A 13,680-nucleotide genomic window follows, 5' to 3' on the forward strand; every position below is an offset into this window, starting at 1 on the left:
GGCTTTGTCCACTCGCGGCCGCTGGGCTCCCTCCTGGACCCCACCAGGGGACCCAGAACCTGCCCTTTTACCCACAAATGGGAGAGAACTCTGAAGTTCCAGCACGTATGGGTTAGCATCCGAGGCCAACCTTCCTGGCTGTTTGTTCTTGGCCACGTCACTTTCTAAGGTCAGCCTCACCTGAAGGAGGGGGTGACAGCGTCCGCCTCGCCAGGTAGTGATCAGCGGCTGCGAGGCCCCTCCGGCCTCCCGCCGCCAGAGAGCGCCGCAGGCCCCTCGGAGCCTCTCGCCTCCTCGCCGTCCCGCCCCTGCCGCGCTGTTTTGCTGCCGGGTGTTCCGGAAGTCGGGCTCCGAGGGCGGCTTCCGGTTCCGGGGCGGCCGTGGCGGTGGCGGGCCGCCGGTGCGATGGGCCAGAGGTGGTCTCGCTAGAAGTGACTGGGCAGCGGCTGCCGGCGAGACAGGCCCTCCCGGGGTCCGAGGCGGGGAGGCGGGGTTGCGCGGCCCCTTCGGGATTGGCTGCGTGCGGCGGGGCTGGCCGTTCGCCCCGAACTCCAACCCCGGAGGGTGGATCCAAATGAATGGGCGAACGGCGGACGACTGACTTGCGCTGGTCTTCTCCTAAGTGAGGCGTCGGCAGCGAGCAGCGGCGAAGGGACGGGGACAGAATGAACCGGGCCAAGCCCACCACCGTCCGCAGGCCCAGCGCTGCGGCCAAGCCTTCGGGTGCGCGGCCTGTCCCGGCGGCGCGACTTCGGGGCTTCCGGCCCGGCTCCTCTGTCGGGTCGCGGCTTCGTTACTCCGAGCCGAACGCGGTTTCCAGGAATGGGGTCTCGAAGAGCAGCCCTTGGTCCCGGCGGCTCTGGGAGTCGCAAGCCGGGAGGAGGGGGCAGCACAAACACAGTGGCTAAAAGCAGGCTGGAGCCAGACTGGCCTCAGCCCCGCGCTTTGCCACTCCAAGCTTTGTGGCCTTGGGCACGTTACTTAACCTCTTTGTGCCTGGTTGTCCTCACCTGTAAAGTGAGAGTAATGTTGCCTGTTCCAGAAACTCGTTGAGGATTAAGGGACTGACACTTGTCCACTAGAGGTGGCCTGGTCTGTAGTAAGCTCCGTGTGACTGGCTGTTGTTGCCCCCGTCATACGGTCCCAGCTCTGCTGTGGACTTGCTGGGTGACTGGTTTCTTGCCTCCCCCAGCCCTTGTTTAATCCCCTCGGAAATCGCAGGAGGTTGGAGTTGGTCTCGGACACCCTTTCCACCTCGGCCGCTGTGTGAAGGTGCCCGTTTCTCCATGTCTCTTCTCTGCAGGGCACCCTCCTCCAGGAGACTTCATTGCTCTGGGCTCGAAGGGTCAGGCGACTGAATCGAAAACGGCATCCACCCTGCTGAAGCCTGCCCCTTCCAGCCTGCCCTCGGAGCGCAAGCGGGATGCTGCGGCTGCTCTGGCAGGTGCCTCGGCCCTGACCGGGCTCACCAAGCGCCCGAAACTCTCCTCCACACCCCCTCTGAGTGCCCTGGGACGCCTGGCTGAGGCCGCAGTGGCAGAGAAACGTGCTATCTCTCCCTCGATTAAGGAACCGTCTGTGGTCCCGATTGAAGGTAAAGTCAGCCCCTGACATCCCCCAGAGAATGTAGCCCACGCCTTGTCTGTGCACCAGGGGTTTGGAACGGCCACTTCCGGCTTAGCACTGTAGGTGGAGTGTAGGTTCTTTGGAGACTGGAGGACAAGAGTCATCTGTGAGTTTGTTTTTCAAAGCACCTCTCATAAGGGTGCCTTCACCCCACTTGTGCTTCAGATTCTGTGACAGCGATGGGAGGTGCTTATGTCACTCAGGGCAAGATGGCACAGGTAGGTCTGGGGGCCGAATGGCCTGCTGCCACGTAGCGGGAGCAGCGTTGACAGCGCGCGTCTCGGTGGCCTTCTCTGTGAAGCAGACGGGGCACGTGCCAGGGCCTCCTGGATTGGAAAGCCTTGTACGGATTTCCATTGTCCCAGCTCCAGGGGCGGAGCTGGTGTGAGGCTGATGCACTCCTGGGGGCCGCCAGCGCCTGCCCTCTGGGAGCGGGCTCGCTCCACTGTGACAGGCTCTGCTCTGAGCATGGGGGATACAGGGCAGCGCACCCAGACAGGTGCTGTTCTCGTGGGCTGTGCGTCGCGTGAGGACCCCGTCTCCCCCGGGACAGGGAGGTTTGTGTTGCCTCCTCCTTTCTCCTGACAATGAAGGGCTTACCTCCCTGCTTTTATCCTCTTAGCTGGAAAGGTAACACAACAGCATTAAAGACAGATTAGAGTTGATCCACAAGCCCGCTGTTTACACCAAAGCTTTGATTTTGTGTGCACCTAACGTTCCCTTACTTTTCTGTACCATCTTTCCGTTGATTATTTCTGGTGGCCCCACGATGCCCTGTAGATCAGGTCTGTTAAACATCACACCGGTCCCAGGTGTGGAGCGTACAGGTGCTCACGGGACAGCCTCGGGAGAGGGAAGACCCACCAGGGAACCGTAGCGTGAAATTGAGCCTGAAAGGCTGGATGGGATCTTAACAGGCTTGCAGGCTGTTGGAGGAGAAACCACCGAGGGGAGGCCCGCGTCCTGGAGCGGGACCTGTGCTTGGGGGACAGGGCACGCCATGGCCAGAGCCGAGGCGGAGGATGGGGCCGGAGCAGCGCTCTGAGAGCTGAGTCAGACCCTCGATTCAGGGCCCTCCCCTGGTGGCTGGTGCCGGTCAGGACTGGAAGCGCTTGCGGGGCCGAGTCCTGACTCAGGCCACAGTCCTCTGCGCTGCTGGCTGAGCTTCGGTATTGTTTTACCATCGCGTGACTCCCAGAAAAGGTGGCTTTGAAGGTTGGATGGAATACGAATACGAAAAGCACGTCCAGAATGATAGCGTAGTTTACAAACACCTTTAGCAAAACGGAGAAAGGGCTGGCTTGAGCTACTTCTAGTGCCTGGTGCTTGGAACATCTCCACGGCCAGGACCTTCCGTAGCTCTGGTCCATCTTTCCTGCCTATTTGTCATTTTCCCCGGCACATAGAAGGCACTCGGGCTACTGTTGAATTCTCTGTCATCAGTGCAGTTAAGTTAGAAATCAGTAATAACGCCTCCTTCCATTGTTTGGGTATCTAAAAACACAATCCTAAAAAACCAGAGAAGGTATCGTAATGGAACTGAGAGAATAGGTAAAACGGAACAATCACAAACGCAGCACAAAGCAAACATGGGATGGAGCCGAAGCCTGGCCGAGAGGGACCCTCAGAGGAGCGGGGACTCAAGTGCGGGCAGGGGCTGGGCAGGGGCTGTGCCAGAGCTGTGGTTCCCATCGGAGAAGGAAGGTGGGGGACAGAGGACGCGCGAGGAAGTGAAGAGGAAAGGAGTGGAGAGCAGAGCGGAGGGCAGCTGTGCCGGAAGAGGGTCGAAGCCCCCAGTGGGTTCCCTGCAAAGACTTAGCAGAAAAGCCTCTGTGGGACAGACCCGGGGAGGGACGGCAACGAAGCAGCCACGACAGAAGAGAAGGAAGGCTGCGGGTACATTGTGCTGGCTAACTTAAAAGCTTAGAAAAGATGTCCAACTTGTAGGAAAGTAGGTGTTTCAAGAACAGATCACCCTGGGGTAGCCATGTGGGTGTGGCGAGAGGGCTCTGGTGGCACCTGGCTAAGACCGACCCTTCACGGTCTTGGTCGTTCTCACGGGTCGGGGCAGCATCTGCCCGGCGTCGTGCTCCTGGGAGACCGGCTCAGCCCCGAGACCCTCGCTGGCCAGTCTCTAGTGGTTGGCCCAGTCAGCCCGTGGCCTGGGGCCCCCACGAGGCAGCCTCTGCTCGGAGCTGCCCCCCTGACAGGGCCCCGTTTCCCCCGCCAGTCCCGCCCACGGTGCTGCTGGACGAGATCGAGGCGGCCGAGCTGGAGGGCAATGACGACAGGCTGGAGGGAGTGCTGTGCGGGGCCGTGAAGCAGCTGAAGGTCACGCGGGCCAAGCCGGACAGCACCCTGTACCTGAGCCTCATGTACCTGGCCAAGATCAAGCCCAACATCTTCGCCACGGAGGGGGTCATCGAGGTGAGGGCCGGGCGTCCCCCCCTCCGTCCTGGGAAGGGGCAGGTGGAGGCGAGACGGGCCTCCCCGGCCACCACGCCGTCTCTTGCAGGCTCTGTGCAGCCTCCTGCGGCGGGATGCCTCCGTCAACTTCAAGGCCAAGGGGAACAGCCTGGTGTCCGTGCTGGCCTGTAACCTCCTCATGGCCGCGTACGAGGACGATGAGAACTGGCCCGAGATCTTTGTCAAGGTGGGGGGGCCTCTCCCAGGAGATCGCTGTTTTGGTGAAGGGGGCAGAGGGCCATGGGAGGTGGGGTGCGCTGCTGGACCCCCGGGGCGAAAGGGGGGCAACTGACCGCGTTCTTTCCGGAGGGCTGTGTCTGGCGGCCCTGCTCCTGTCCGCTGGGGCCCTGGGGAAGCGCCCGTCTCGCTCCTCCCTGTGGCGCCGCTGGGATGTGGCAGAGGGCAGGCGGGAGGTGCAGACCTTGTCCTCGCAGGTGTACATTGAAGACTCCCTTGGGGAGCGGATCTGGGTGGACAGCCCGCACTGCAAGGCCTTCGTGGACAATATCCAGACGGCCTTTAACACCAAGATGCCCCCCAAGAGCGTGCTCCTGCAGGGGGAGGCGGGGCGCAGCGGAGGGGAACTCAGTGCCGGTGAGAGATGCCGGGCGGCCGGGCCGGGGTTCCCCGCGGGAGGGGCCGGAGCGGGTCGCCTCCCTCCACGGAGCCCGGTACCACCGGGGGCGTGGGTGCCCGAGGGCCGGCTGGGCACACGTATCCACGAGGCGCTCGTGTGCAGGGAGCAGCCCTCACCCCTCCCTCACCGAGGAGGAGGACAGCCAGACGGAGCTCCTGATCGCGGAGGAGAAGCTCAGCCCCGAGCAGGAGGGCCAGCTCATGCCCAGGTAGGTGCGCCACGCAGCCCCCGGCCCGGCCCCGCCCCGCGGAGAGCCCACCCACCTGCCTTCCTGCCTGCCTGCCTGCCTTCCCCCCTCTGGCCTAGGTACGAGGATCTGGCGGAGAGCGTGGAGGAGTACGTCCTTGACATGCTGCGCGACCAGCTCAACCGGCGGCAGCCCATCGACAACGTCTCGCGGAACCTGCTGCGGCTGCTCACCTCCACCTGCGGCTACAAGGAGGTGCGGCTGATGGCGGTGCAGAAGCTGGAGATGTGGCTGCAGAACCCCAAGGTGAGGGGCGCCGTGCGCGCGGGGCCCCCCGTCCCGGCAGGTGAGGCCGCGGGGCTGACGCGTTTCCCCCCCGCCCCGGCCGCCCCACAGCTGACCCGGCCGGCCCAGGACCTGCTCATGTCTGTGTGCATGAACTGCGGCACACACGGCCCCGAGGACATGGACGTCATCTCCCACCTGATCAAGATCCGCCTCAAGCCCAAAGTCCTGCTCAACCACTACATGCTCTGTGTCAGGTGCGCCCGGCGGGGAGGAGCGGGGCGGGGGTGGGCGGCAGGCGGGGGCGGCTCGGCCACTACAGCGCCGCCCGCTTGGCCCGCGTCCAGGGAGCTGCTGAACGCGCACAGGGACAACCTGGGCACCACCATCAAGTTCGTGATCTTCAACGAGCTGTCCAACGCGCGGAACCCCAACAACATGCAGACCCTGTACGCCGTGCTGCAGCACAGCTCCGCGCTGGCACCCAAGGTGGGAGCCCGGCGTGGTGCCAAGCCGTGTGTGAGAGGCTCGGGGGTGGGGGGACCAGGGGCCGGGCCTGGGCGTGCAGCGGGAGCTGGCGGGGGCTTCGTCCGGGGGCTCTGGGAAGACCTCCTGCAACCTGGTGACGACGGAAGCTGGCGGGCGGCCCCAGCAGCTGCTGGCACTCTGTCTCCCCCAGTTCCTGGCCATGGTGTTCCAGGACCTGCTGACCAACAAGGACGACTACCTGCGGGCCTCGCGGGCCCTGCTGCGCGAAATCATCAAGCAGACCAAGCACGAGATCAACTTTCAGGCCTTCTGCCTTGGGCTCATGCAGGAGCGCAAGGAGCCCCAGTACCTGGACATGGAGTTCAAGGTGGGCAGCCTCGGCCCCCCAGTCCCCCAAGCCCGTGCAGGCTTCCTAGTGCTCAGGTCTCGCCCAGCGGTTTCCCCTGTGCCGTTCGGAGTGCACCGGCCTGTGATGGGTGTCCCGCGTGCACGGTGGCCCATCCCGGAGGCAGCGGAGGCTCCATCCTGCGAGGTCCAAGGAGGGGCTGGCCTGGTGCCCCCAGGGGAGCCGGTGACCTCGGGGCTGGGTGTGGAAGTGGGTAGAGCTGTAGCCGGCGGGGCTGGGGAAGCCAGGGCACGGCATCAGCAGCCAGGGCACGGCATCAGCAGCCAGGGCGACACAGACGGTGCACAGAGGACCGTAGATTTGGGGGTGTGTGGGGGCAGTGGGAGGTGCCGCTGGAGAGCAGGACCTGGGGCCGCGGGTGCAGGGTCTTGAGTGCCCCGTGGGCAGGTCGGCAGGCAGCCCGCGGGGTGGTCCTCTTCTCGGGAGGGTGGGCTTAGTCCAGCTCTGTTGGCTGAGCCTCCTCCCTGTGGCCCGGCCTGGCCTTGCTGCTGGCCGGTTCTTGGTCCCAAGGCCTCCTTCCGTCCAGCGTCCTCCTGTCCCGGCGGCTCGTGTGCCCAGGGCCTGGGCAAGGGACGCAGACCCCGCTGAGCTGCGCTGTGCTTGCAGGAGCGCTTTGTGGTGCACGTCACAGACGTGCTGGCCGTGTCCATGATGCTGGGCATCACGGCCCAGGTGAAGGAGGCCGGCATCGCCTGGGACAAAGGAGAGAAGAAGAGTAAGGCTCTGGGCCTGGCAGTGGTGGGTGCTTCCGTGGCTGTAGGCCGTCCCCGAGGCCCAGGCAGGGGGCGGGAAGGGGCGCTCCCACGGCACAGCTCCTAGAGACTGAGGGAGCTTCTGGAACCTGCTGGTTCCTGTTCCTCCCGTCTGGGCTGAGAACACCAGCTCCTGGTCCAGCCCTGTTCTCTGCTTGGACGGTTTGCTCACGTGGTTCCTGGTGCCATTGTGAAGGCGTTTTGGGCTCATGGCCCTTGGGCCAAGGGTAGGTGGGGCAGCAGGGTGGTGGTGTTTGGGGCAGCCGGCTTTGGTTCACGGCTAACCCTGGGGAGGCCTGGCTGCACAGGCCCCGTAAGCGATTGGCTGGAAGGACGCTTGGAACCTGAGGGTTTCCGTTCCCCGAGTCGCCCTGGGCCTGTGAGGATGGTCAGGTGTTCGCTGAGCCTCATCCTAGCCGAGTTCCCCACTCCACCTCAGGTCTGCCTTTCTAACCTGCAGACAGTGCAGGATGCTTGTGCTGTCCAGGCCTCCTGGCCTTGAACCAGACCCTCTGGCTGCCGTGGGGCTCTAACTCTCTCGTCCCCCGCAGACCTGGAGGTGCTGCGCTCCTTCCAGCACCAGATCGCCGCGATCCAGCGGGACGCCGTGTGGTGGCTGCACACTGTCGTCCCCTCCATCAGCAAGCTCGCCCCCAAGGACTATGTGCACTGGTACGGCCAGTGCTCTTCTGCTCGGGATGAGCGGCCACTTGCTGGTCTGACTGGTGACGAGTGACAGGGCTCACCACATAGGTGACGGGTCGCTGGCTGGCACTAGCCTCTTAGGAACCAGAGGGGCCAGTGGGCAGCCGACCCTTGTGTGGTGTCAGGGCCTCGGGCAGAGCCTTCTCTTACAGGGGAGGTAGGGTCCTGTCTGACCAGGGTTGGGAGCCCCCTGCTGGGGGGCTCTGTCACCTGCCAGCCCCCAGGCCGTATTGGGGGCGGGCTGGAGGCCCTGCAGAGGTGCCGTGGGGTTGCCGAGCGCAGGAATCGGGCGGTGCCTCTGCACGTGCGGCTTCGCAGCCCATGGGGGCTGACAGCGTTGTGGTGGGGGCCCTGTCCGCTCCAGCCCTGACGGCTCTCTCCACTCTGCAGCCTCCACAAGGTGCTCTTCACAGAGCAGCCCGAGACCTACTACAAATGGGACAACTGGCCGCCCGAGAGTGACCGCAAGTGAGCGTGCCTTCTGGCCCTGGGCCATGAGGGCTGCCCAGGCCGGGCTCGCTGAAGCCAGCCCAGAGACTCTGTCTGGTCTTGGTCAGGGTCACCATCCCTGTCCCGCCCCACACACCCTGTGCCGCTTTTTCCAAGGGTGCGGTGTCTCTGCTAAGTCACCTGCAACCCTCCTGGGGATTCAGCTGGTGCCTGTGCCCCGGGACTCCCCAGCTCAGCACCCCCGGGATGTTTCCAGCTCCCTGCCCCTCCTCGCTTTCAAGCAGCTGCACACACGTTTTTCCTCCCGCAGCCAGTGTCGTGCTCTGTCCCCTGAGCCTGGGGACACCCTGCCCTGTGCTTCTGACAGGTCGCTCCCGTCCGTCCCCACTGTGGGCCCGGTCAGCGTGCTCATCTCACACCCGCCTGTGCTCCACGTCTGTCTCGTGTCACAGCTTGGGGGCTGCGGGACGAGGCTGGGCTCCCCTCACATTCCTCCTTGGGACGGCGGGGCATCGGGCACAAGTGACCACAGGGAGGGTGGGCGGCTGCCCCCTCCTCGCCCGCCGTGGGGGTGGGCGGCCCCGGTGGGTTTGGGGTGGGCTCCCGCCAGCCCAGCCTCTCCCTGCTGTGCCCGCAGCTTCTTCCTCCGCCTCTGCTCAGAGGTGCCCATCCTGGAGGACACACTGATGCGTGTCCTGGTCATCGGGCTGTCACGGGAGCTTCCGCTGGGCCCTGCCGATGCCATGGAGCTGGCCGACCACCTGGTGAAGCGGGCTGCAGCCGTGCAGGCTGACGGTGAGGGCCTGGGGCTTTGTCCCGCCCCCTGTGGGTGATGGCCTCCCGCCACTGGGTTCCCCCCCTCCCCCCCCGCTGCTAACCTCATGGGCATCGGGCATCAGGCTGTGCGTGTGTCTTGGACGGCAACCTAGTCCTTAGGCTGATTCTGGAGCTCACCCTGGACTTGTGCCCATTCCCATGTGGTTGAACTTCGGCAGGAGTGTGTGTCTCTCGCGTGTCTAATGGGCCACCGCGGTGGCCTTACGCAGAGCGGTCCCTGTTCTAGAGCGTACGTATGTCCCGTCGCCGATGGGCCTGGAGCCGACCCCTCAGTGTGGCGGGGCTCGCTGCCTCCCCGGGCGCTCTGCCCTGGCGCTTCTGCTCCAGCCACGGGCGTGGTCACGTCTCGGCCCTGCCCCGAGCCCGGCTGTGCTGTGCTGCCCACGGTCCTGCCTGCTCCTCTCCAGCTCAGATGCCACGTGGTGGAGACGTGCCCCGGCTCCCCGGGCCAGCTCGCGCTGGCTGCGTGTCATTGCCTCCTGCGCTGTGCCCGTGTCGTCCCCGGCCCCCCCGCCCTGTCTCCTCACTGTCTGGCGTCCACAGCCTGAGAGAGCCGTGTGTGGTTTCTGGGTTTCAGACGTGGAGGTGCTGAAGGTGGAGAGGACCCAGCTGATCGACGCCGTCCTGAACCTGTGCACCTACCATCACCCGGAGAACATCCAGCTCCCGCCTGGGTGAGGCTCCAGGGGCCCGTCCACAGACACCCGTGAGGCCGGGCCGCGCGGCCAACGACCCAAGGCCTGGTGGGCTGCCGTCGCCTGGGTCTCTGTGACCTGCTCCCTTTTTGGTCTTTGTCACTCAGATGCTTGTTTCCTGTGTGTGTGAACACATTCACGGTGTTTTCTAGACAACAGTGAGCTCGTGCTGTGTTTCCTTTAAGCCACTCGCCTGAGATGCAGTTCTCATTGCTCACGTGCTTCACTCATTTAAAGTTTGTGATTTGGTGCTTTTAGTACATTCGTGGGGTTATGCAGCCATTGCCAGCCTAACTTTAGAAGCATGTCCGCTTAAGGAACCTGTTCCCGCAGGCTGCTGCTCCCCGTCCCCCCGCCCCCAAACACACAGCCCTTACACCCCACGAATCAACCCTGTCCCCGTGGATTGGACGTTTTCGAACGCTTTGTGTAACCAGAATCATGAAGCACGTGGGCCGTGTGGCTGGCTCCTCCCACTGAGCGTCACGTGCTCGGGGGCCCTCCGACTTTCAATTTTCACCTGTACTCTGTCCCTCTCTGTGGCCAAGTGCAGGCACCGCGTTCTGTTGGTCTGTTTGCTGGTTGACGCACACTTGGGTTGTTTCCACTGTTGTTAACCGTACTGCTGGGAAAGCCGCGGATGCGTTTTTGTGAGGATGTGTTTTTAGTTCTCGCAAGGATACCCAGGAGTAGAATTGCTGGGTCACGTGTTTAACCTTTTGTGGAACCACCCGACTTTCCCGCAGCAGCTGCGCCGTTTCACTTTCCCAGCAGAGGGTCCGAGGGTTCCTGTTTCTCCACATCTTTGCTGAGACTGATGGTCCATCTTTTTATTTTAGTCATCTTAGTGGGTGTGAAGTGGCATCTCATTTTGGCTTTTTTTTTTTTTTTTTTGGCCGCAGCATGTGGGATCTTGGTTCTCTGACCAGGGATCAGACCTGTGCCCCCTGCAGTGGAAGTGCAGAGCCCTAACCACTGGACCGCCAGGGAAGTCCCTCATTTTGGCTTTGATTTCCATTTCTGTAATCGCTAGTGTCATCAAGCAGCTCTTCACGTGCTTGTGGCCGTTTGAACACCTTCTTTGGAGAAATGTCTGAGTCCTTTGCCCAGTTTTAAACTGGGTTGTTTGAATATTTGTTGTTGGATTGTGAGGGCTCTTTATAGGTTCTGGATCGAGACCCTTAACATACCTATAATTTGTAGATATATCCCTTCTTAGTGCCGTTTGAGACACAAAAGCTTTTTTTTTTTTGCGGTACGCGGGCCTCTCACTGCTGTGGCCTCTCCCGTTGCGGAGCACAGGCTCCGGACGCGCAGGCTCAGCGGCCATGGCTCACGGGCCCAGCCGCTCCGCGGCACGTGGGATCCTCCCGGACGGGGGCACGAACCCGTGTCCCCTGCATCAGCAGGCGGACTCTCAACCACTGCGCCACCAGGGAAGCCCGACACAAAAGCTTTTTAATCTTGTTAAGGTGCAGTTTATTTTTCTTTGCTTTCTTGGGTCTTCGTGTCACGCATAAGAAACCATTGCCTCGTCTAAGGTGTCAAAGATCTATTCCTGTGTTTTCTCCTAAGATTTTTATAGTTTTCGCCTTAATGTTTAGGTCTGTTGTCCATTTTGAATTTATTTCTGTATATGGTGTGAGGTGCGGCTCTGACTTCGTTCTGTTTCATGCGGATGCATCATTGTCCTTTATGGGTAATCAGTTGCCCTTAAACATATGGGCTTATTTCTGGAGCCTCAGTTCTGTTCCATTGACATATAGGCCTGTCCTCACACCCATACTTCTGTCTTCATCACTGTAACTTTGTGCTGGGTTTTGAAATTGGGAAGTGTGAGTCCTCCAGTTTTATTCTTTTTCAACATTATTTTGGCTTTTCTGTGTCCTCGCATTTCCATGCGAATTTTAGGGTCATCTGGTCAATTTCCACAAAAAAGCCAACTGGGATTGTGGGGGGATTGCGTCCAAGCTATAGACGAGTTTGGGGAGTGTTGCCAAGTCATCACATCAGGTTGATTTCATTTTTCCCAGCAGCTTCTTAGCTGCTTTCTGTTGCGTCATCTGAAGGGACCGTAACCGTGGTAGCGTGACGCCTGGCTTCTGGAAGTCACGGTTACACGCCGACGGCTGCTGGGGTGTTTTCTGGTTTTCTGATGCGAAGACTAACAACAGTAGTTAGCGTTACCGAGTGTTCATTGCCTTCCCCTGTCCCCGTGCTGTGGGGTGGGAGGCCGAGGCTGAGGGAAGTAGGGCACGTGTCCCGGAGCCCAGGGCTGGGGTGTGGGCCTGAGCGGTGTGCTGGATACAGCCACGCACATCCCGGGGGTGCAAGTCCCAGAGAGGAGTTACTGAGGCTCCAGTACTGACATTTGGGTCTGTGAAGTGGTTGCCGGCCTGGCCTGGACCCGTTCCCGTCCAGGACCTCGTGGCCCGAGGCTGAGCCATCGACACCTTGCATCCCAGGTACCAGCCTCCGAACCTCGCCATCTCCACCCTCTACTGGAAGGCGTGGCCCCTCCTGCTGGTCGTCGCCGCGTTCAACCCAGAGAACATCGGTGAGCCCCCTCTGGCCAGCCGTGGTCCCCTGGGCCGGTGTTGACCTTTCCCCCTCCTGGGCGTCCTGCATGTCAGGACCTGGAGCCGAGCCCGGCTGGGGACTGGAGGACGGGCGGGGGAGGGGGCGGGTCTTTGGCCGGGAGTCCCAGCCACCACCTGCTGTCGCCTTGCTCCCTAGGCCTGGCCGCCTGGGAGGAGTACCCCACGCTGAAGATGCTCATGGAGATGGTGATGACCAAGTAAGTGGCTCGCCGCTCTGGGACCGGGAGGGCGGGCCCACCGGTGCCGTGCTGGGAACAGGGTGCACTGGGCCTCCCGCTGCTCTGCAGTCTCCCTGCTCTGCGGGGCTGCCCCCTCGCTGGGCTGGGGGCAGTGGCATCAGGTGGCGCCGTGTGCCTGTGGGGCCCTGGGCCCTCCTGGGCGGCACTCGTTTTGCCGTGGGCGTAGGAACGGTCAGGCTGATGATGCTGTGACATGGGAGGTGTAGAGCGGAGGGGTCCGGAGCCAGAGGGTGCAGCAGGATGGAGACGGTCCAGGTGGGGTGTGAGCGCTGCCCGGGTCAGCAGCAAGGGACTGGACGCGGCGGGCGCCAGGTGCCAGGGCCGCTGTGACCGTGCTCGCTGCAAGCCGTGAGCTGAGGAAGCGCCGTGGGCGCCTGGGCGGGTGGCATGTGTGTGCTGCGCTCCTGCGGCGGGGATGGGTGCAGCCTGCCGGTGTGCTCGGGGGCTGTGAGGGCCGCTGCGGGACACTGGCTGAGGTGGAGTGGAGCCTGAGGCCGTGGCGTGTGGGAACCGGGCGCGTGGGGTCTGGGTGCAGCCCGAGGCTGCGCGCGGCAGGGCCGTCCTGTGGCTGTCACAGGAAGCTAGGTTAGATTCAGAACACGTGACAGGAGTCCAGCTGCTCATGCCCCCAGAAAGCCACGTGTGTCTTTGAAGCAGTGAGTTGGCCTGGGGTGCCCTGTGCGCCCTGGGCCACCTGGCCTGTTGGAAAGGGTCCAGGGGTCCTGTGTGGCCATCCCAGACAGACGCCGCTCGGGTCCAAGATCCTGACACATGTTGGCTGATTTTGGAGGCGCCCGCCGCACTCGGCTGTGTGGGAAGAGAGCGTGGCCGGCTGCGGGCTCTGAGGGCTGCCTGGCTCCCTCATGGGGGTCTGACTGTGACCATGTTGCCAACGCCCCCCTGGGTCCCTTCCACAGCCTGACGGCTCGAGCTGGGCCTGGGCGAGGGACACCGTCCTAAGTTCTGACCCCCCACCCTGAGCGCCGCCTGGTGGCAGCCAGCCTCTGGTGGCCTGGCGACAGGTTCCTCCTGCTTGGTCCCAGCAATTACTCGTACCCGCCGTGCACCCTGACGGATGAGGAGACCCGGACTGAGATGGTCACCCGGGAGCTGCAGGTCTCGCAGCGGGAGAAGCAGGAGATCCTGGCGTTCGAGGGGCACCTGGCCGCTGCGTCCACCAAGCAGACCATCACTGAGAGCAGCAGCCTGCTCCTGTCCCAACTCACCAGCCTGGAGCCCCAGTATGCGCCGCGCGGAGCTCGGGCCGGGCCTGGGCTGGCAGGGGCGGGGTGGGGGGGCCCCGCGT

At 62.9% G+C, this 13,680-nt stretch overlaps 1 protein-coding gene across 3 annotated transcripts in view; it reads left to right on the forward strand.

Annotated features, from left to right (window-relative positions):
• The first annotated feature begins 344 nt into the window (after positions 1-344).
• The window catches only part of INTS1 (integrator complex subunit 1), a 29,463-nt gene continuing 16,127 nt past the window's right edge, over positions 345-13,680 (forward strand). For 2 of the 3 annotated variants that reach the window (XM_081255864.1, XM_081255866.1), the window contains exons 1-18: positions 345-723; positions 1,304-1,594; positions 3,857-4,053; positions 4,142-4,279; positions 4,527-4,686; positions 4,832-4,937; positions 5,036-5,222; positions 5,313-5,458; positions 5,549-5,690; positions 5,881-6,057; positions 6,703-6,811; positions 7,400-7,520; positions 7,944-8,021; positions 8,641-8,798; positions 9,418-9,514; positions 12,001-12,092; positions 12,272-12,332; positions 13,397-13,615. In XM_081255864.1, the coding sequence (XP_081111990.1) occupies positions 666-723; positions 1,304-1,594; positions 3,857-4,053; positions 4,142-4,279; positions 4,527-4,686; positions 4,832-4,937; positions 5,036-5,222; positions 5,313-5,458; positions 5,549-5,690; positions 5,881-6,057; positions 6,703-6,811; positions 7,400-7,520; positions 7,944-8,021; positions 8,641-8,798; positions 9,418-9,514; positions 12,001-12,092; positions 12,272-12,332; positions 13,397-13,615 (2,537 nt within the window). In that variant the 5' untranslated portion in view covers positions 345-665. The remainder of the gene's footprint in view (positions 724-1,303; positions 1,595-3,856; positions 4,054-4,141; positions 4,280-4,526; positions 4,687-4,831; positions 4,938-5,035; positions 5,223-5,312; positions 5,459-5,548; positions 5,691-5,880; positions 6,058-6,702; positions 6,812-7,399; positions 7,521-7,943; positions 8,022-8,640; positions 8,799-9,417; positions 9,515-12,000; positions 12,093-12,271; positions 12,333-13,396; positions 13,616-13,680) is intronic. The other variant, XM_081255865.1, reaches the window with a different exon arrangement.

This window comes from Mesoplodon bidens, assembly GCF_964165515.1.
Source record: "Mesoplodon bidens genome assembly, chromosome: 15".
In the NCBI taxonomy this organism is placed as follows: domain Eukaryota; kingdom Metazoa; phylum Chordata; class Mammalia; order Artiodactyla; family Ziphiidae; genus Mesoplodon; species Mesoplodon bidens.